This window comes from Triticum urartu, chromosome 2 (genome assembly GCF_003073215.2).
Source record: "Triticum urartu cultivar G1812 chromosome 2, Tu2.1, whole genome shotgun sequence".
NCBI classification, from domain to species: Eukaryota; Viridiplantae; Streptophyta; class Magnoliopsida; order Poales; family Poaceae; genus Triticum; species Triticum urartu.
Genome location: NC_053023.1, coordinates 753573555 through 753595639, shown reverse-complemented (window position 1 = coordinate 753595639; position 22085 = coordinate 753573555). Strand labels below are relative to the sequence as shown.

The window sequence follows — 22085 nt, the reverse complement described above, 5'->3', positions numbered from 1 at the left end:
GACACGTATGTATCGTTGCTACTAAGGATAAAAAGATGGGATCTATATCTACCACCATAGATAAACACATATCTTCTACATCATGTCATCGTTCTTACTGCATTAATTCGTTTTTCCATGAACTTAATACACTAGATGCATGCTGGATAGCGGTCGATGTGTGGAGTAATAGTAGTAGATGCAGGCAGGAGTCGGTCTACTAATCTTGGACGTGATGCATATATAATGATCATTGCCTGGATATAGTCATAATTATTTGAGGTTTTATCAATTGCCCAACAGTAATTTGTTCACCCACCGTTTGCTCTTTTTCTCTAGAGAAGCCACTAGTGAAACCTACGGCCCCCAGGTCTTCTTTCTCATATATTTGCCTTTGCGATCTACTCTTCTCTTGCTTTTATTTTAAGATCTATTAAATCGAAAATACAAAAATACCTTGCTGCAATTTATTTTATTTGGTGTTGGATCTATCAATATTTACAACTTTCTCCCGTCCACGTGCCATTTCTAGCGCCGTTACCCGAAAGGGATTGACAACCCCTTTAACACATTGGGTTGCGAGGATTTGTTATATGTGTGCAGGGGCTATTTACGTTGTGTTGCTTGGTTCTCCTACTAATTCGATAATCTTGGTTTCATATCTGAGGGAAATACCTACTGCCGCTGTGTTGCATCATCCCTTACCCTTTGGGGAAAAAACCCGACGTAGCTTCAAGCGACATCACCAAGCTTCGAATATGATCTAACATCTCGTTCAGGAGCTCTCGTCACCATCACCCAAAGTTGAACTATAGATTGGGTTAAGCTGAAGCCTGCTTGAGGTCAATCCTGATGTGGCCTCGGGTTTATCTTCAGTCAAGCTGGACGCCTGATCCGTGGGGGTGGCACTCGGCTCCGTGCTCAAAGCCGGATCCAAGGTGTGGTCTACTCCATGGTCCTGACTCAAGATTAATTCCAAGATCTGGAACGACGTGTTGGTATGGTCCTCGCCCAGGTCCGACACCCAGCCCAAGAACTTGAATCCGTCACGAGAATCCGCATCATACTCCATGTTGCTGAATCTGACGATCCGACCTGGAGTGAAGTTATCAATCTGGCCGAGGCGGCGTGCCGAAACCGCATGAGGCGTGATACTGCCACTACAAGAAATATGTCAACTTGTGACCACCATTATTGGTCACTGAATGGTCACAAATTTCCATTTGTGACCTTTTTGTGACCAAAAACATAAGGTCAAGAGCTGGCCGTCGTAAACTGACTATAGCGGCCTTTCTTCTGGAATGGTCGTAGACGTTTATGACCAAAATACGTCTACTGTGGCGTTTTGGTCACTAGCAACCTCCCCAGGCCACGTAGGCATCCAGCGTGGCAATCTGACGTGGCACAAGATTCAGCCCGGTCCAATTCGATTTTCTACATGGGCCTAGCCCAACAATTCGGCCTATTTGTGTTTTTTTCTCATATTAATTTTGGCTAGGTAGATGGGCCAAGCCCAACAATTAAGCCTTCTCATTTTTGGGCCTAGGCCTTTTTATTTTCTTGGCCTTCAGCTTTTCACAATTGATTTTTAAGCGATTTTGTTCATTTTCCTGAATTGTTTGATTTGTGCCTTTTTAGGGCCCAAATAGTATTTGTTTCATTTTGATGTATCAGCAATTAATGATCTGATCCTCAAAAAACAATAAATAATCAACATTTCTAATATTTCAATCACACAAATTTTCATAAATGGCGACCAATATGAGTATATTATATATATTACAATCATGTGCTAGTTCACATCATCCAGGAATTTAGAACACCCAGGAAGTGCAAACACCCAGGAACATCCAGAAACATCTCTGAAGTAAACACCCAGGAACATCTATGAAGTAAACACCCAGGAACATAAAACACCCAGGAAGATAAAACTAGCTACAAAGATGAAGTGTTCCCTTCTTCGAACTTCTTCAGCCTAGAGCTCCTGTAGAAGAGAGGAAATTATGTTATCATGGCTGCCAATGAAAGCAATATCTTCTAGCATAAATAAGTAGGAAAAGAATAATGAACAGAATAATAAACAGATACACAAGCAGCTAGGAGTATGGATAACAAAATAATGAAGTATGGATAACCGTAGCAACACTAGTATACTGTTGCTGAGGCATTAGTATAATGAACAGAACTTCCTAAAGTATACTACTGCTACTGCTAAGTTTGCATCAGTTTAGAGATCTTATAGAATAATTTGTTTATGCCTGGAATGCATCAGCTTGCATCAGTTTGTACAATACTAGAAAGGGCATATAAAACAACAGAATTGCATAGGGCAAATAAAACGCGTTAACCTGCTGTTGCTCTACACTTCAACATGGATAATAAATCTAACATCGATGGTTGGCATCATCCTTGCGTTGGCTAGTTAAAACTAAGAGCAGCAGAGCAGATATGTGTATTACGCAGACAAATAGGGGTGCTCCTGTTGGGTTGCAACATGAAAGAGCCATGTTTATTACTGCTAAAAAATACTTAGCGACCTCAACAAATTATTATCAAAGGAATGGTAACGAATCTAAGGGTTTATTTTTGGCAAACTATCCAAGGTTGGGAAATGAAAAAATGCAAAAAAACGTTGATCTGCTGTAGTTGTTTAACCATCACCACACTAACGAACATGTGTTCAAGAGAGTCGTTTGATCCAAAGAATTAAAGACAAATAAACGAAAGAGAAAATTTTCAATTCTATTCAGAAGTATAGTCCAAGCTATATCTGACTTCTGATGAAATGCATAGGTCCAGCCGATGACTACACATCGGCAACTACTTCAGACATTGGCTGGAGAAATGCTTATCTTTTTTATTCTTCAATGACGTAAAAAGAAATGACAACAAAGCACCAACAACAGTAGACTCTCACAGCCAACTAATATACTAGAACTAGATCAACCAAGCATTAGTTTTAAAAAAGCTCGGTTTAAGATACGTAAATCTCAGTAGCATCTCCTTGTAACATCATATGCTCAGCTGACAAACGATTTACATGCAACTCCTCTACATTATATCAAACCAACACAGAGAGCTGCATCTCTAGATGAGGAACAAAAAAACGTTGATAGCATGCTAGGCATCAGTTTTAAAAAGCTCAATTTTAGATCATCAAAGACCGGAAAGGCCACAACAGTCTAAATGTTTCACATCCTCTGCCCAGCACAACATCATCATCGTCACGGAAATTCCCTAAACAGTCTGACTTCTCAAATGGCAGATTCACCTTCCGAACCATGTAGGAGAAAAACATCGAGACCATGGAATCAACAGGTAATCATACCTTGAGCAGCAGAGCATGCGCCTCAGACGATCACGGGAGCACGATCCCGCCGCATTGCCTTGCTGCTGGCCTCGTCGGCGCTTCACCATTGGCCAGAGGAGGAGCAGCCAGAGAGTCCAAGACTGTAAATGCCAAAGAGAGCAGCGAGTAAAATGAACTGGATTTTTCTGCCGCTAAATGAATGCTATATACCTATGCTGCTACTAAATGGTGCTTGTGCATAACTGAATTTTGCAGCTGGCACTGAACGTTGACAGACAACTATTGCACTAAACTTTGCTGCTACTAGTATGTGATTTTCAAATGAGCTTATGTAAAAACATAGCTTGCGCATGTCCAACTGGAAAGGACACGGCAGATACAACTATGTGAGCTAGCCTGATAGGTAGGTCAAGCAACTTGATTCAGTGAACTGGGAATGATCTAAGACGGACAATAAGAATGGAAAGCAAACATTGAACCCCACGTTGATCTGAAACTTTGGGATTCAAGCAAGAAGTCGCAAACGTGCAACCAAAATGCTCCTGTCAACATTATTATTCAAGGTAACATGCCATCAGCATCAGGAACACTGCTCAATGATTTGTATGTGGCATAGACATGATCCAGTTATCATGATACAATGACCATCTTGTAAAATGAAAGGCATGTGCTGCTCATTAAAATTATTTTAAGCTGAGCGTTTCTTTCTTCTCTTTTATTTATGCAAGCGGAGATGTAGCAGGCAGGGAGGCAGGGAGCCATCACATATGCATGTATGTATGAAGCAGAACATGAAAAGAGCGACATATAATTAACTTGATTGACATGACATGGCAGGGTGTTTTTGTAGCCGATGCCAAACAGCACCATCGCCACCACCGTTGCATGGAAGCATCAAAAAAGAGGAGCCTGGCACGATGAACCCCTTGTACAGAATCAAATCCTGCTGCACAAGGACAAGAGAAATAAGAAGATAATACGAAAGCTGTTAAACAAAATCATAGGATGCCATCACGTAGTCTAGACAAATTGAACACACACACACAGACACACACACACACACACATATATATATATATGTATATATATGTATGCATGCATGCTTCTCAAAGTTTAATTCCATAGAATTAAAGTGCTTCCGATAGTAACCAAATTATTTTAATACTCAGCCATCCAGTACCACACAGGAAGCAAATCCTAAAATAAAAATGCACTTCTGAACAGAGCGACACACTACAAGAACTTACCAACAGGTTTGAACAATGGATGACATACAGTACAAGAAAAAGAGCAGGAGAATGGATTCTGATAGACTACACAAGATGATTGCAATGACTAGGCTACAAGTTAATGCAAGCCTGATGTACTACTCAGGCTAAGAAGAAGCAGGTACAGTAGTAGTTTTAGCACACTAGTACATGTGTTAAAATGGAAGCATCGCTGCTGGGTTATATTAATAAATAATCCAAGTGTTGCAATACAAGACTGGATTCGCATACTTATCATACTAATACAATACAAGATAATGCATTAGAGTGTCTGGATTTGCATGAACAAGATGACCAGTTTCACATCGGATTTGCTTGAACATGTAAAGTATGTATTAGTGTAAAGCCTATCAAGTATTTGCATAAACAAGATAATGTTTTCCATCCAACAAAGACAACAAACCAGCTTATCACAAGCCTGATGTTGGACTCCATTGTCGGAATCAGTGTCATGTGTTATATTCGAACTATGCTGCAGTTTAGTTGAGTTGCAAGTAGAACTACAGTGAAGATGCTATTCTAACTTCTGTGACTAAAGAAAAATACACACCGTATGTACATCATTTGTGCTAAACATTAGCACACAATGTTGATGCTACTATGCAACCACAAATTAAATCACTGGACACCGAGGCCGGAATGGAGCTAGAGTGGACCAAGCAGCCAAACTGGGACAGGTTGGATGATTTTACCCTTGAGTAATCTAAGCAGCACCTCGGACAGGGGGATGAACCGACATCCTCCCCCTTTGCACACTATCCTCTCTTCACTATCACACCCGAACCATCGTCTTCCTCGACACCCGCAACACCTCGGCTTACCATGGTGATAGCCTGCACAAACCCCCTTCACGAATCAGATCAGATCTAATCAAGAAGAAGCAGAGGAGGGGAGGGGAGGGGAGGGACACCTCCATGGCATCGGACGTCAGTACGGTGGGCCGGAGGGACACCTCCATGCTCCTCCTTTCCCTCTTGGATTCCATGATGGCGTCTCGTACGACGGAGGGAGGCACTCCTCCCCGTCTTCCATGGCTCAGGCGCGTGGTGGTGGCATCCCGGCGAGGGCGGCGTCACAGTCGTGTGCTCCTTTGTGCTGCCCCATCGAGACGCAGGTGGGTGCAGATCCAGCGCCGGCGCCGTCCTGGCCCCGTCCACATCCATCCATGGGTGGTTGAGGGGCGAGGAACTCCTCATCCATCCCCACGGCAGGAGGGAGAGCTGCGGATGGATGGATGTCGTCGGTGGCGTTGGAATTGGGGGGGAATCGGGGGGAGAAGGTCTTGACCGGAGGAGAATCGGGATCAGTTCGGTGGGTGGGTTGGAGCGGCGGGGAGAGGACTGGATCGGGATTGGGAGGAGAGGGGAGAGGGATTGATTCAATCAGGTCACGTCGCAGAAGGAGCTCAGGGACGGGGAGGACGTGATAAAGGCGGCAATGAGACGAGGACAAGGGAGGAGGAGACAGGCAGCGGCGCGGGAGAGAGATCTGGATGGAGCGAGGAGAGGGGGCTGCTAGGGTTTGGGTTAGGGAGAGAGAGACCTGAGAGGTGAGTGAGAGCCATTGGATCCGTCGGATGTGGACGGTTCAGATCGGCTACATTGGGGTGATCCGTGGGAAGTGCCCTCATTGGTTCAGAAAATTTATGATTTGAAATAGTTTCTAAGTACTAAAACTAGGAGGTTTTGTGAAGCAACTATCAAAAATATTTTCCAAAATGGCTCAACTAGATTTATCACTCAAGTTAGACCACATTTTATGGATGATCACAAATTTTCATGCATTTTTTTATCTTTCTAGCTATTTTTAATCATTTTTTGAGTGCTCGACTTGAGTTCTTTTTGTGAAGGACCTACCATATATTTGTTGCAAAATTGGACCAAATCATTTTTCTAAAATACTAGGCCATATTTGATTCACAACTAACCAAATGGTTGGGTGTCAAAAGCCTTGATCCACCTCTGGTGAAAAAGACAAATTCCCACTAATTTAGTAGGAAGCGAGTCAAATTTGAACTACAGCTGCCTCATAGTTTGCTCTTTATTTTTTCAAAAAATAATTTCTAGGTACATAAGTGTCTATTTAATCAGAGAAACATCAAAATTATTCCAAAATTCAACCACTAGCTAGGAACGGTCAAACCCACCGTTTTGCTCGCATTTCGAAACAGGCATAAAAAAATTCAAAAAAAATCAAAAAATTGGAAAATCTTCGCATTGTGTCATTATATGTGACCAAGTTTCTAGGAAAAATAATAAACTTGTAATACGGCAATTATTTTTAAAAAGTGTTCTAAAAAATGAGCTATCATGCGTGAAGATTCAGGGTTCCAAATGATCAATCTTATGGCCACATTCATGGCATAGTTTGTTCAAATGATCTCATATTGTGCACAAGGGTGCATCTTGGAATTCCAAACAATGTTGACTAAGGGATTTTTCATTTTCTTTGCACGGAAAATTCATTTTCCATTTTCCGAGTGCCCAAATTGAGTTCTTTTTGTGAAGGACCTACCATATATTTGTTGCAAAATTGGACCAAATCATTTTTATAAAATACTAGGCCATATTTGATTCACAATTGACCAAATGGTTGGGTGTCAAAAGCCTTTGATCCACTTCTGGTGAAAAAGACAAATTTCCACTGATTCAGTAGGAAGCGGGTCAAATTTGAACTGCCGCTACCTCATAGTTTGCTCTTTATTTTTTCAAAAAATCATTTCTAGGTACATAATTATGTATTTAATCAGAGAAACATCAAAATTACTCCAAGATTCAACCACTAGCTAGGAACGGTCAAACCCGCCGTTTTGATCGCATTTTGAAACGGGCGTCAAAAATTCAAAAAAAAAATCAAAAAATTGGAAAACCTTCACATTGTATCATTATATGTGACCAAGTTTCCAGGAAAAATAATAAACTTGTAATATGACAATTATTTTTAAAAAGTGTTCTTAGAAATGAGATATCATGCGTGAAGATTCAGGGTTTTCAAGCCAAATGATCAATCTTATGGTCACATTCATGGCATAGTTTGTTCAAATGATCTCATATTGTGCACAAGGGTGCATATTGGAATGGCAAACAATGTTGCCTAAGGAAGTTTTCATTTTCTTTGGACGAAAAAACCATTTTCCATTTTTCAAGTGCCCAAAAGGAGGTTTTTTTGTGCGGGACCTACCAAATAATTGTTGCAAAATTGGACCAAATCATTTTTCTAAAATACTAGGACATATTTAATGCACAATTGACCAAATGGTTGGGTGTAAAAAGTTTTGATCCACCTCTCGTGAAAAAGACAAATTTCCGCCGATTCAGATGGAAGCGGGTCAAATTTGAACTGCAGCTGCCTTGTAGTTTGCTATTTATTTTTTCCAAAAATCATTTCTAGGTACATAAGTATCTATTTAATTAGATAAACACCAACAAAATTCCAAGATTCAACCACTAGCTAGGAACGGTCATTCCCGCCGTTTTGACCGCATTTTGAAACGGGCATAAAAATTTCAAAAAAAATCAAAAAATTGGGAAACCTTCGCATTGTTTCATAATATGTGGCCAAGTTCCTAGGAAAAATAACAAACTTTTAATATGGCAATTATTTTAAAAAAGTGTTCTCAGAAACGAGCTATCTTGTGTGGAAATCAATGGCTTTCAAGCCAAATGATCAATCTTATGGCCACATTCATGGCATAGTTTGTTCAAATGATCTCATATTGTGCACAAGGGTGCATATTGGAATGGCAAACAATGTTGCCTAAGGAAGTTTTCATTTTCTTTGGACGAAAAAACCATTTTCCATTTTTCGAGTGCCCGAAAGGAGGTTTTTTTGTGAAGGAACTACCAAATAATTGTTGCAAAATTGGACCAAATCATTTTTATAAAATACTAGGCCATATTTAATGCACAATTGACAAAATGGTTGGGTGTAAAAAATTTTGATCCACATCTCATGAAAAAGACAAATTTCCGCCGATTCAGTTGGAAGCGGGTCAAATTTGAACTGCAGCTACCTCATAGTTTGCTATTTATTTTTTCCAAAAATCATTTCTAGTTACATAAGGACCTATTTAATCATAAATACATGGTTTGGTGGCGATACGTCGAGGTTTGGGCGGTGGCCGAGGGCCCCAACTCTAGAGCGCGTAAACTCGCATGCCCATCGCATGGTCACCGCGTGACCGTAATGTTGCCATGTGTTCTGGGCGGCTTAGGCATGTCTAGTGGGTTGGGCACTCCCCAGGTTGGTGCTAGGAAGAAAATTACAACATAAGATTCTCACGAGAAGACCGATCGATGCTCAAACATGAATTAGCAGCCAAGTGTTTGATTAGCGGTACGGGAAATGCACATGGCCAATGAGCGTGAGTTTTGGCTGAGGATGATCATCTACTAAGGAGAATGTCTTCACAAATTTTTAGCTCAAAAGGAGGATCCTAGGTGGTACTTGCTTTGCAAAGTACCATGCTGGACAAAAATATGAATGTTGAAGCTGGGCTAGAAATAATGAATGGATTGAGCTGAAATTTTGTGGAGGATGGTTATGTGGGCATAGGAAAGCATTGTAGAAAATTGATACCATTTGGACATGCCAAAGTAGTACTTCCTTCACAATGCTCTTCTATGGACAAAAACTTGGGAAAACTAGTGAGAGAGATTGGATGAATGAAATGAGCTCAAAATTGGTGTAGGTAAGGTACTCAGGTATGGTCATGCGCTGGTCAATTTTCAGATCATTTGGGTAAGCCTAGCTAGTACTTACTTCACAAAGCTTCTCTCGAGGTAGAAACTTTGGAAATTTCCCGAGAAAGATTTACTAGGAAAATTGAGCTGAATATTATCATGTGGAAATGATTTGGGTATGGAAGAGTGCCCGAAAAGTTTGAGGGTAATAGGAGGGGTCTATATAACACTTGCTTTGCAACGTGCCAATTTGGCCATAAAATATAAATTGAACCTGGGCTCACAGAGATGATTTGACTGAGCTGCAATGTGGAGAAGGGTGATAATTTGGGCATATGAAGAAACTGTATAAATTTCATGTCATTTAGAGATATAAAAAAGGTACTTCCTTCACAATGCTTCTAGGTGGACAAAAACTTTGGAAATTTACCGAGGAAGATTTGCTAGGAAAATGGAGCTGAATTTTGTCATGCGGTAATGACTTGGATAGGAAAGAGTGCCCAAAAATTCCGAGGGCAATCAAGAATATATAAATAGCACTTCCTTCATAAAGTGTTGTTGTGAACATAATAGGAAAATGAATATTTTTGAATTAGTTTTGAACTAGGCAAGGAAGGATTTTTACATATTTGATGAAGATATGACCCAAAGAATTTATGAGATTTTTTTGGGAATTTTGGGAATGATAGAAATATAGGTTGCTTCACAACCTAGGGCAAAAACTGCCACATGGACATGACACAGGCAAAACTGATGAGATGGCGCCTAGTCATCACAACCCACCACAATCTACAAGGATATGACCATCTATATTGGTCATTAACAACTAGAAATAAGGCAGCGGACTAGCACTGTTTGCTTTGTGACCATTTCGTGTAAGGAAATTACGACCTTTCTGACCAAAATGGTCGCAATGGTTTAGGGTTTGAAGCCCCCTGAACAGCTTTTGACCAATTGGTCTAAAATGGTCATAAATTTATGACCAATTCTTCGAGGGTCACTGACAGAAGGTCATAAGTTGACATATTTCTTGTAGTGTGCAGACGACAAAAAATTGCCCCGGTAGAACAGTCATGCCACAATCGACGCCATCATTGATCCAGAGGCGAGCCATCGAGCCACTTCGATCATGCAGAGGGACCTGTATGGGCCACCAATGTCGAAGCTGAATCCGATGGATCTCGAGTAGGGAGCCCAAGCTGGTGATCCTGGCTCAATGGTAACAACACAAAGTGGGAACACGATGTTTACCCAGGTTCAGGCCCTCTTGAAGAGGTAAATTGCTACACCCTGTTTGTATTGTATTGATTGTCGATGTGGTACAAAGTACACGATGATCTACCTCGAGATCGTATGTGAATGAAACTTGCCCTACGGTTTAAAACCCCTTGGCTTATATAGATATAGGGGGTACCTAGGGTTATATGTAGGTCGGTTACATCAAGGGATAAACATGCCAACGATTGCATCGTGTCTTGGAGTATGCACCAAGTCTTCGTAAGATTCGATCTTGAGTACGCCGTGGGGGCAACCAAGCATGGCCCACTGGTCGGTTGTCTAGGGGCCCTCGTCCCAGACCATGCTTGGAGGGTCAACGTGGTTAAACCCCCTAATCTAGGACAACATCACATGGTTGGTTGGAGGTTGCCGATGATGCTTCAACACTTGAGGTTATCTTGTTCACTCCACTTTCTATCTTCTCACATGTTTGCTTGTAAAATTGTAAGAAGGGACTCTTCTCATGCTTCTGAAGGAAATATGCCCTAGAGGCAATAATAAAGTTATTATTTATTTCCTTATATCATGATAAAGGTTTATTATTCATGCTAGAATTGTATTAACCGGAAACATAACACATGTGTGAATACATAGACAAACAGAGTGTCACTAGTATGCCTCTACTTGACTAGCTCGTTAATCAAAGATGGTTATGTTTCCTAACCATGGACAAAGAGTTGTCATTTGATTAACGGGATCACATCATTAGTTGAATGATCTGATTGACATGACCCATTCCATTAGCTTAGCACCCGATCGTTTAGTATGTTGCTATTGCTTTCTTCATGACTTATACATGTTCCTATGACTATGAGATTATGTAACTCCCGTGTGCCGGAGGAACACTTTGTGTGCTACCAAACGTTACAACGTAACTGGGTGATTATAAAGGTGCTCTACAGGTGTCTCCAAAGGTACATGTTGGGTTGACGTATTTCGAGATTAGGATTTGTCACTCCGATCGTCGGAGAGGTATCTCTGGGGCCCTCTCGGTAATGCACATCACTTAAGCCTTGCAAGCATTGCAACTAATGAGTTAGTTGCGGGATGATGTATTACGGAACGAGTAAAGAGACTTGCCGGTAACGAGATTGAACTAGGTATTGGATACCGACGATCGAATCTCGGGCAAGTAACATACCGATGACGAAGGGAACAACGTATGTTGTTATGCGGTCTGACCGATAAAGATCTTCGTAGAATATGTAGGAGCCAATATGGGCATCCAGGTCCCGCTATTTGTTATTGACCGGAGACGTGTCTCGGTCATGTCTACATTGTTCTCGAACCCGTAGGGTCCGCACGCTTAAGGTTTCGATGACAGTTATATTATGACTTTATACGTTTTGATGTACCGAAGGTTGTTCGGAGTCCCGGATGTGATCACGGACATGACGAGGAGTCTCGAAATGGTCGAGACATAAAGATTGATATATTGGAAGCCTATGTTCGGATATCGGAAGTGTTCCGGGTGAAATCGGGATTTTACCGGAGTACCGGGAGGTTACCGAAACCCCCCGGGAGGTATATGGGCCTTAGTGGGCCTTAGTGGAAAAGAGAAGAGGCAGCCGGAGATGGGCCACGCGCCCCTCCCCTCCCTTGGTCCGAATAGGACAAGGAGAGGGGGCCGGCCCCCCTTCCTCTTTTCCCCCCTCCGCGAATCCTATTCCAACTAGGATTGGGGGGGGATCCTACTCCCGGAGGGAGTAGGACTCCTCCTGGCGCGCCTCTCCTAGGCCGACCGCACCCCCCCTTGAGCCTTTATATACGGAGGCAGGGGCACCCCAGAGGTACACAAGTTGATCCACGTGATCATATTCTTAGCCGTGTGCGGCGCCCCCTGCCACCATAGTCCTCGATAATATTGTAGCGGTGCTTAGGCGAAGCCCTGCGACAGTAGTACATCAAGATCGTCACCACACCGTCGTGCTGACGGAACTCTTCCCCGACACTTTGCTGGATCGGAGTCCGGGGATCGTCATCGAGCTGAACGTGTGCTAGAACTCGGAGGTGCCATAGTTTCGGTGCTTGATCGGTTGGGCCGTGGAGACGTACGACTACATCAACCAAACGCTTCCGTTGTCGATCTACAAGGGTACGTAGATCACACTCTCCCCTCTCGTTGCGATGCATCACCATGATCTTGCGTGTGCGTAGGAATTTTTTTGAAATTACTACGTTCCCCAACACCTTCTTCTCATTTGCATTAGAGGGTTGCTTGCGATTCCTGCTTGTTTTTGGTTTCTCCAAAAATGACAAATTTATTTCAGTACTATCATCGAGTTTCTCCAAAGAACCTGCATTACCATCACTTGATTCATGAGAGAATATATCTCTAGCACAAGAAGCACTAGCCCCAGTAACATGTACATTTTGAAATATGACACATAAAACTTCAATGTGCTTCGGTTCCTGTTTTCTAAACTTCAAATGATTGCATTTCTTTTTTGTCCTCTCTTGGCATCTCTGAAATAATAATAAGAGTGCAAGTGAGACACTACAAAGAAATAAAGCATGATAATTGAAAAAGGAAATGCAAACTCTTACCACAAGATGTTCATCCCACAATTCTTTCGAGCAATCAACCGTTCTCTTTGCATCATTCCATCCAAATCCAGTTGCTTCATTTGTCAGCTACATGAATCAAACATACTCATTTTTATTGCATCCCATTTATTCTTGAATCTATCCTTCGGATACTTCTTTCATGTTCTTGCTTCCCATTTCTCCAAAATATTATTCCAACCCTTCTTACTTAAATAACCAGAGGGTATATTCCCATTTTCAACTTCTCGTAATATTTCAATGAGTTTCTTCAAATGGGCATCATCCCACAACGCCTTCTCAGTCATATATACTTCAATCAAGCAAAATAATGACATAGCAATATATCAATATATATATGGTCCAACAGATAATTGCACAGCGGTATATCAATGTATATGGTCCAACAAGCAATTACACAGCAATTTGCAGCAAGCAATCGTCCAATGTATAGCAAAATGTAGCAACTATTCATCAATAAACCAGCTTCCGACCCAAAATAAGTGTCGCTGATTTAGTACAAAATTTGTACTACTAATTTAGTACCCCCAATCCCAAAACAAGTGTCGCATAACTTTGTACTAAATCAGCGACACTTATTCTGGGACAGAGGGAGTACTAAATTTGCGACACTTATTTTGGGACGGAGGGAGTAATAACCAAAATGGAACATGTGATAATGGCGTTTTCATCTCATCTTGTTACAAGATGAACTCATAATGGTACATGAACCAAAAATCCAAACACATTGAACTATAATCCACTCACAAAACAAATAACCATATAAAATATAAAAGTATATCCCTTAGGTTATGTAGCATGCGTGTGCTAACTTAACCCAGTTCGTCCTGTGAGATTTTATAGGGGTAACCAAAACAACCGGCCAGAAAAAATATGTACATGGCATATATATATATATATGGTCTACGCATGTCCCACTGTTTGCGCGCGACAATAAGCTACTTGGGTCGGCGCCTTCTTTCTATCACTGTGATTTCATCTGTATCTTTTGTTTGGTATGTCGATGGCTTCCTTTGGAGCTGGAGGCGGCCTGCAGGAACATGCTGTTTTTCATTTGTCCGAGGAACCCGTCAAATATTAACCAGAATAACTTCACTTCATCTAGTTTTTAAAATCCATCTCCTCACGAGCCTTAAGGCCTACAGATCCAGCAGCAAGCTAACCTGAAAAGTCTGCAAGATATCTTCCAGTTCTGCGGTGATCTCAGAGAAAACGGGTCGCGTATGGGGGTTTTCACCCCAACACCGTTGAATCAATTTAGACAATCTCGGATGCACGCTCGAGGGAATCACCAAGCGAAGTCCCTGACAAACAAGGAACAACGCTCACTTCTCATACTTGCACGTCCATTATCGACAGCTGATGCCCAATACCAAAACTGTAATTCAACTTCATTTCCTCGAATGCCATACCTGCCTTACTGATAGTGCCGCTTGCAATGGTGTCAGGTTTTCATATGGGACCTGTATAGCGCAGGACCAAGCAAGGTTATTACCTTTAATCAAAGTACTGATGTTCGATGAACACTGAACACCGAACACCAACGTTTTACCTTTGAAGTGACCAACTCCCATAGAACAATAGCAAAGCTGAAGACATCTGCCTTGTGATCATAAGACTTATGGTTTATCACCTGGCATGACAAGAAATTCTAATAAGTACATCACGTAGGCACAATGCCTCGGTTCCATAGAACCTGTCTTCTGAGCTCTGACGAAAGTGAAAGCTGAGATAGTACACAGAAAGATGCATTTCTTCATAAACTTGCTGTGAAGATGTGGATGACTAATAAATAGCGAACGAAAACAGGACAGGCTATTCATTATCAAGTTATAGCACATAGTTTCAGCACGAGGTTCAGGGATTTAGTCTTGGTATATATGTGTCTTGCAGCAACAAAAGAGTGGTCGAGCAAATATAGGATATTGGATATTTTCTAGGAAGGGGAAAGGATGCTAAAGGACAATGAACAAACCGATAACACACCTCAGGTGCCATCCATCTATAGGTGCAATTTTCAGAAGTCATGTCTCCCTCTTGCGAGAGACCAAAATCTGCAATCTTCACGACCTATTTTAAAAGAACCACAACCAATTATCATTTTATAATCTTGACCTGAAAAGTACATGGCTTTATAACAGTATGCACACTTGACCCTAAAAGAACAATATGCATACTTGACCATCACCAAGTAATAAATTGGCAGATTTCAAATCTCTATGGATGATGTTATTCTGGTGCAAATAATCCATCCCTTTCGAGATGCCAATAGCAATCCTAAGAATCAACGAAAGCTTCAAGGTATTCTTTTGCTTGTGAAGGAAGTCATACAGATTACCTCCAGCCATGTACTCTGAAGCAATCACAGACAATAAAAAGAGCAAAATATCAGTTAACAGAAAATTACAAACTGCTTCATAATAACTAAATAAATGAACTCTTGACAGATTTCTTTTTAAGTGGGAACCAGAGGCCTCCGATTTTCACTATTGGAAACATGAGAAGTAAAAGTTTGTACAAACAAACAGATAATAAAACATAAGCAGCTGACCAGTGCAGGGATCCGCCCCAACAGCGATCTACATACACACACAAGACGAAAACGTAGAATGAATGCAGAGAATGAGAGTGAACAAATTGTAAGCAAGCTTCAGGTAGTGAGTATGTCCAGCGGCACATCTTCTTTATGCTCATATATAAATGGTGTAGAATTTTCCTATTAAATTCCAAAATGCAACTTTATGTAATTATGGAGACAAATATTAATATCTCATACATGAAATAGTGGCTACCAAATGATAGGCATGATAGGCTGACTGACTTGTACTTCTTGTCTGACTTGTACTATGATCAACAGGATTCCTCTAATCAGACATATCTTGCCTTCTTGTCTGACTTGTACTATGATCCAGCATGGTGTAGATATTCTTGTCTGACTTATCTGCTCTTCAAGTCCCTACCAAAATGCGTAGAAGACGGGAGTTATCCCCCGTCTTTTGAGCTCAGCTTTTTTTTTTCTAAATCAAGCTTATCAAATGTGTTATCAATAGCTATTTAAGCACGACCTCCAATTTTTAGTCACCAATGCTATTCATAGTGTAACTGTGCCAATGGATAACAGTATTTTCATGTGAGTCTGCAACAAGGATATTGATTGCTATTAAAACTACAACAAGCAATATTAGTGTCTGACCTGTTACAATAAGATACTTTCGATGCTTTGTGCATGCCCCATAAAAGCGAATGACATTTTCATGATTAACACTCCTGGACATGTTTATATTGTGTTAGCATCTTCTGGAACTAAGTCGTTTATGCGTCACAGAAATAAAAAAAACATACCTTAAAATCATTATTTGTTGCAAAAACTCCACTTTTGAATCATCATTAGCATGTCCAGTTCTAAGGTACTTTATTGCAATATCCACACCAAGGTAAGTTCCTCGATATCTGCAAAATGAAAAAGGAACACTGGTTACTGAACTGTCCGGAAGTTTCCCCAAATCATAATACAGCTGATTTCACTATGTTTGTTGGCAGTGTCCCTTGTGAACCTATTTCATCTGTAAATATGCAAGGAAAAGGCATGCAGCCCACAGTAGCAGAGTAGCAGTTAAGTGGTGGCTGTCTTTCCTCTATTTCTAAGCAAGTGTTATGTAGTTCTTACAAGTCTCCAGAAGATCCAGACGCAATCTTTTCTTCAATCTGCAACAGATCCCTGTCAAATTCAGATTCTCCAATCTTTTCTTGCAGCTCTGATATTCTCTCCGAGGCTGAACTTGTTAGATTAGATAACGAGGGCTGCGTACCACAAGTTAAAGTTGTTAGGAAAAGGTTAGACACAACTTGTTAATTCTTGCAATGCTGACTGCATGCGTTTACAGCAACTGCATCTGCATACTTAGAAAAGTTGAATTACCAGCACCTATGTATAAGTGACCAGGCAGAAACCTAAGAATGTGAAGTATTCAGTACGTAATGTAACTAAAAAAGAAGAGAAATCATACATTACGTTTTGCTGTCTCCTTGAGCTGCTGCAGCAAATCATCTGTCTCCTGCATATAGCGTCAGGCAATATTTTACTCAAGGAAATATTTGAAAGCAACTATGTGCAATATAATCTACAGATGCTCCACTACTTTTCATAAGAATGTACAGAGCACATTGAGAACTCGGTTACTCCGTCTTACCTAGCATGCACTCCAAATTCATGGGCAAATGTCAAAATACAGCTCTAGGTTCTATGACCACGTTATAAGCTAAATAGCTATCAACTAAGATGGTGCCCAAGATTTTTTATTTCATAGAAAATAACTAGGGGAAACACATAAACTGGTATTTTTTGCCAATTGGCACTGCTATGTAAACAGTTGTTATGTGTCTTCCAGGATCTTCTGGTGTAAGAATCCGAGTCCAAAGGACAGGTTATGCAGTTCCAGAGATGTGCCAGCAAACAAACTAGTAGTATAAAATAATTGAATACACGTACGACTGTTTGTCACCATCTCGGTACAAACGACATGACGTAAAGCTGATGCAATTAATCGTAATGCTATCATAAGTAATCGGAACTGCACAAATACGTCCACTTTTTTTTGGACAAGGGGCTCTTTATTACACAAAAGGTTTAAGATTACATCCAGCCTCTCTGCATAATTAGGATGCACACAGCCAAACGAAATCCACACTGGCAAACATTATTAAAAAAACGGCGAAATACGTCCACTTTTGAATTATCGTTAAGATGTCGCACATGTATAGATGTGCTGCAGTATAACCATCCTCTAAGTTTACCTCTGTTTCCCAGCCATCAACAACAAATATGCCCAAACACAATCCATCTGTTGTTGTGAACACATGTGCTTCACAAATGTTAAATCCAAGATCGCACACCAACGTAGCTAGCTACAAAACAATAACTCGAAATTTTATAGAAGTTGATACAAGTAGTATGACACGGCCGATGGACCGATGCTCCGATGTCTTTACCTGACAAAGGAGCTTTGGCTTGTCAACGGAAGAAAATATAATTTCATGAAGAAGCTGAATTTCTGTATCCCTCCTGTGGAAATTTAAATGGCAACTAAGGATCAAAGTTCATTGCTCAGGCAGGTTTATGAAAAGGTAGCCCAAAATACGCCGCTTGCCAAACTACTGTGAAATACTAGTATTATAGGAAGTGAGCACAAAAGCGTGGAGAAAAGACAGGCCAAATAATTTGGAAGTCGTCCATGCCAAACTGCATATCATTCCAGATAGTCTTATGGTTCAACTTGAATATATCATTCCAGATTGCAAATGAAAGAGTGAATTCCGGTTTTTACCCCTTATTTTGACATTTTTGACACTAATTACCTCATTTAGCGGGATTTCATTCATTTTACTCCATTTAGCAAAAGTTCTGCCAACATTTACCCTTTTTAAAATTTTGTGAGCATTCTGCCACAATTCACACGCACAATCCTGCCGCAAACAAAGAAGTAAAAGAATTTCGACAATATTCAAAATGTTGAAAAAGAAACTTTAGATCAATGTATGCCAGTTATAGAAGGGTGATATGTATACACGTGATCTTCTAATAATAAGCATTTTAATTCTGTCCGAATCAAACTCCTCACAGGCCAATGCATGAGTCGGGACAAATTTCAGAATACACAAATTGCTATATATATGATGGAGATGGTTAAAACCATGTGCAATGGGGGTATGACTGAGAGGGCTTGTTTGTTCGCCAACCTCACTGATTTGTTGGACTAGCGGTCGCCATAGACCCACCATCAACTAAGCACAACCTGATCGGGTCACGTACATGGACGCGCCGACGTCGGCGAGTTTGACGGAGCCGGATTACATGGGGTCATTTCTTGCCTTGATGTCGCGGCCAGACGTCGGCGAGATTGTCAGGGCCGGATTTCACGGGGTCGTTTCTTGCGTTGATGTCACGACCATACAGCGCCGCACGAGGAGGTATGAAATAGCGTCGCTGCCGTCGACGCCATTGCTGATGCCTGACAATCCCTAACCCTAGGTTCAAGCGAGCTTGACGGGTACGTGCGGTCAAAAGTCTGGGCGGGAGCATGAGTGTGGAGCGTGGTCGACACGGGCATTGTGCGTTGGACGCGACGCGAGCGACCTCCATCGGGCTGGTCTGGTTGGGAGAAGCTGCGAGGACCGGTTTAGGAGAGAGAGAAAATTAGGCGGGAAAAAACCGTCGAACAGGCATGTCAGCTGGACCTGACAATTGGGACCTATCGGTCAGAACACTTGCAAAATTTTAAACGGGGTAAATCATGGCAGAACTTTTGCTAAATAGGGTAAAATGAATGAAATTTCACTAAATGGGGTAATTAGTGTCAAAAATGTCAAATTAGGGGGTAAAATTCGGAATTCACTCCAAATGAAAACATGCTAAGCTAAAACCTTTCTGTCAAGTTATGAGAAATAGAACCACTGGGCCACACGGTTGTTTTTTGAATAAAAATGAGCTGCAACGCAGGCTAACAGAAAAGCTATCAGCATCTTTTGGGCAAGCCATCCAGGATTTACAAATCAGAATAAAAGCAAGCTTTATATTTGAAAGAAGTCCAACATTTTTGTGTGTGTGCGAGAATGATCAAACAACTTTCCTCTAAAACAGATGATCAAGTGTAAACCAGGCGTTGGAGTGGGTGGGTGGCTGAACCTATACGTACCTCAAATCGGAAGCCAGAGAGCCTCCACAGTCACCGTTTTCATTCGGAGCAGACTCAGCATCCTGCAGTTTGTCCTCATGAAGGTACTGCCCATGGAAACAGAGCACAATAATTAATAAAGTAAGCGACACTGCAAACATCTTGTTCCACAGTGTGCAGGGAAGATTCAGTTTAATGCATGGATGAATGGATTACCCGTAGGAAGCGTGCGTGGAAGACGGGGCGATTGTCGGGGTCGGCGCACTCGGCGAGGATCCGGCGGTGCAGCAGCACGTCCTCCGCCTTGTTCACGTCCAGGTCGACGTAGTAGCTGGACGGGAGGCGCTCGTAGTGGTCCTCGAGGACGCGGTCGAAGAAGGGGTCGGAGAGCGCCTCGTGGTTGCCGGCGGCCCGCAGGCGGTCGTAGATCTCCCTACTCACGCCGGACAGCCGTGCCCCGTCACCGCCGCCGTGGCTAGAGGCGGCGGCGGCCCCGGGCGGCCAGCAGCTCTCCTGGGCGTCGCTGTCGGCCATCCGCCCGCGCGTGTGGGCCAACGCTGCGGCCATCCTGGCGCGCTTTATGGGAGTGGGAGTGGGAAGAGCGAGGGACGGTGACGACGACGTACGGCGGGCTCAGTGGGTTGGCGAATCCGAGGGAGGTCTCTTGGCGGTTGCGGCCGGCCAGAATCTTCTAGTTCTAGAGGGCGGCGCCGACCGGCCGGCTACTTTTCCCTCGTGCATCTCTCCTCCGCCACGCACGCCCAATCGCTGAGGAGGAGCCGAGCCCGAACCAAGGAATGGCGGAAAAAGAGGACGCCCCGGCGTGGCACGGGAGGGACATAGTGACACGACACGATCCTTGTTTTTTTAATATAGTGACACGATCCTTGCTATGTGTTCAGGTTAACGCCTCTTTGGTTTGTAGTTTATAGGATTTTTATAGGAAATCTATAGGATAGGATTTGCAAAGGAAAAATTTCTTTGAATCTCTTTAATTTGTAGGAATGGATTCCTATTCCTATGTAGGATAGGAATCAATCCTTCACATTTTGGAGGAAAAAAACATTAGCCTAGACTCAATGGAAAAAATCCTATCCTGTGCACCAAATGACATCTCTTTCTCTATAGGAATTGACATACATGTCATCTCACTTCTAAGTTTCAGTTCATCGGTCCTCTCCAGAAATATTGTTTTTCTTTATGGATCAAGTTTTATTGCTCAAATATTTCACATGATATGCGATACAGAAAGGATCATGAGGTTCGGTCAGCAGACGTGCCGCCCCTGATCCTGGCGGCCGCCATACCTTGAACCGGTACAATCTTTTTGCATACCTACGCTGCTACGTACAGTCACAGCCATTGTAGAGGAAAAGGCGAGGGGCTAGCAAAGCGCTCTGGATTTTAGTGAGATTTTTTAACAACTTGTAATATGCAATTGTAATAAGTTTAGTGATAATTCGAAATGTGAACCGCGGATTTAACAAGGTACTTCCTTCGTTCTTAAATATTTGTCTTTCTAGAGATTTCAACAAGTGACTATATACGGAGCAAAATGTGAATCTACCACTAGTAGAAAAAGGGTCAAACGTGAAGCACATTACTGCCGGTTTGAATTTGAGCCGGCACTAATGTGTGCATTAGTGCCGGTTCCAATGGCTAGCCGGCCGCTCTCATTAGTACCGGTTCATGGCGAACCTTTAGCACCGGTTCGTGCCACGAACCGGTACTAAAGTGAGTGGTGGCAGGATGTTGTCAGTCCGGGGCCCCTCCAGCACCTTTAGTACCGGGTCGTATCACGAACCGGTACTAGAGGTCGTCCTACATAGACCCTTCGTCCACCCGAGCTCGCTTTGTTCTTCCCCTTTCCCCTCTCCTCTCTGTTCTTTTCCCTCTTTCTCTCAAGCTCATCACACATTTTACCCAAAAATTTTCAAGATTTGAAGGCCCCATCCATTCAAATGATCACAAAGGTTAGCAACTTTGTCCTTTCATCTCTCATTGCTAGATTACCTCGTGCAATGCTTTATATAGTGATTGATTTTTGAGTTTAGTGATTTGGGAGGAATTATATATATGTGCTAGTATTTGATTTATATGCAATTTGAGGTAAAAAATAACACTTAGTTTGCATATGTAGGTGTGGTTTACTTAGTACCTTCTAAATCTCCGTCGTAACCACCGTCGATCGCTCGCAACGTCCCGCCGCCGGCACCACCTTGTGGTGAGCCTCTTGTTCATGAAGTTTTATATAAAAAATTGATGTTTGTGTGATTTGGATATATAGTTATTCGTATAATTATCTTACCCATACGTTGTTTGTTATACATAG

The 22085-nt window shown here is 42.0% G+C and overlaps 1 protein-coding gene and 1 pseudogene across 1 annotated transcript; both read right to left on the bottom strand.

The window, feature by feature from the left end:
* Positions 1-3100: 3100 nt before the first annotated feature.
* Positions 3101-3185, bottom strand: LOC125541819 (annotated as a pseudogene).
* A 10806-nt stretch (positions 3186-13991) lies between these two features.
* LOC125538632 (serine/threonine-protein kinase STY8-like) lies at positions 13992-20335 on the bottom strand. Its single transcript, XM_048701888.1, has 14 exons — positions 19970-20335; positions 19775-19860; positions 18072-18144; positions 17877-17987; positions 17090-17137; positions 16750-16883; positions 16425-16532; positions 16276-16349; positions 15260-15435; positions 15069-15152; positions 14635-14715; positions 14495-14545; positions 14246-14386; positions 13992-14112 (listed from the first exon to the last, which is right to left on the bottom strand). The coding sequence occupies exons 1-14, from the start codon at positions 20318-20320 to the stop codon at positions 14047-14049; spliced, it is 1584 nt and encodes a 527-aa protein (XP_048557845.1). The 5' UTR covers positions 20321-20335; the 3' UTR covers positions 13992-14046.
* Between the last annotated feature and the right edge of the window lie 1750 nt (positions 20336-22085).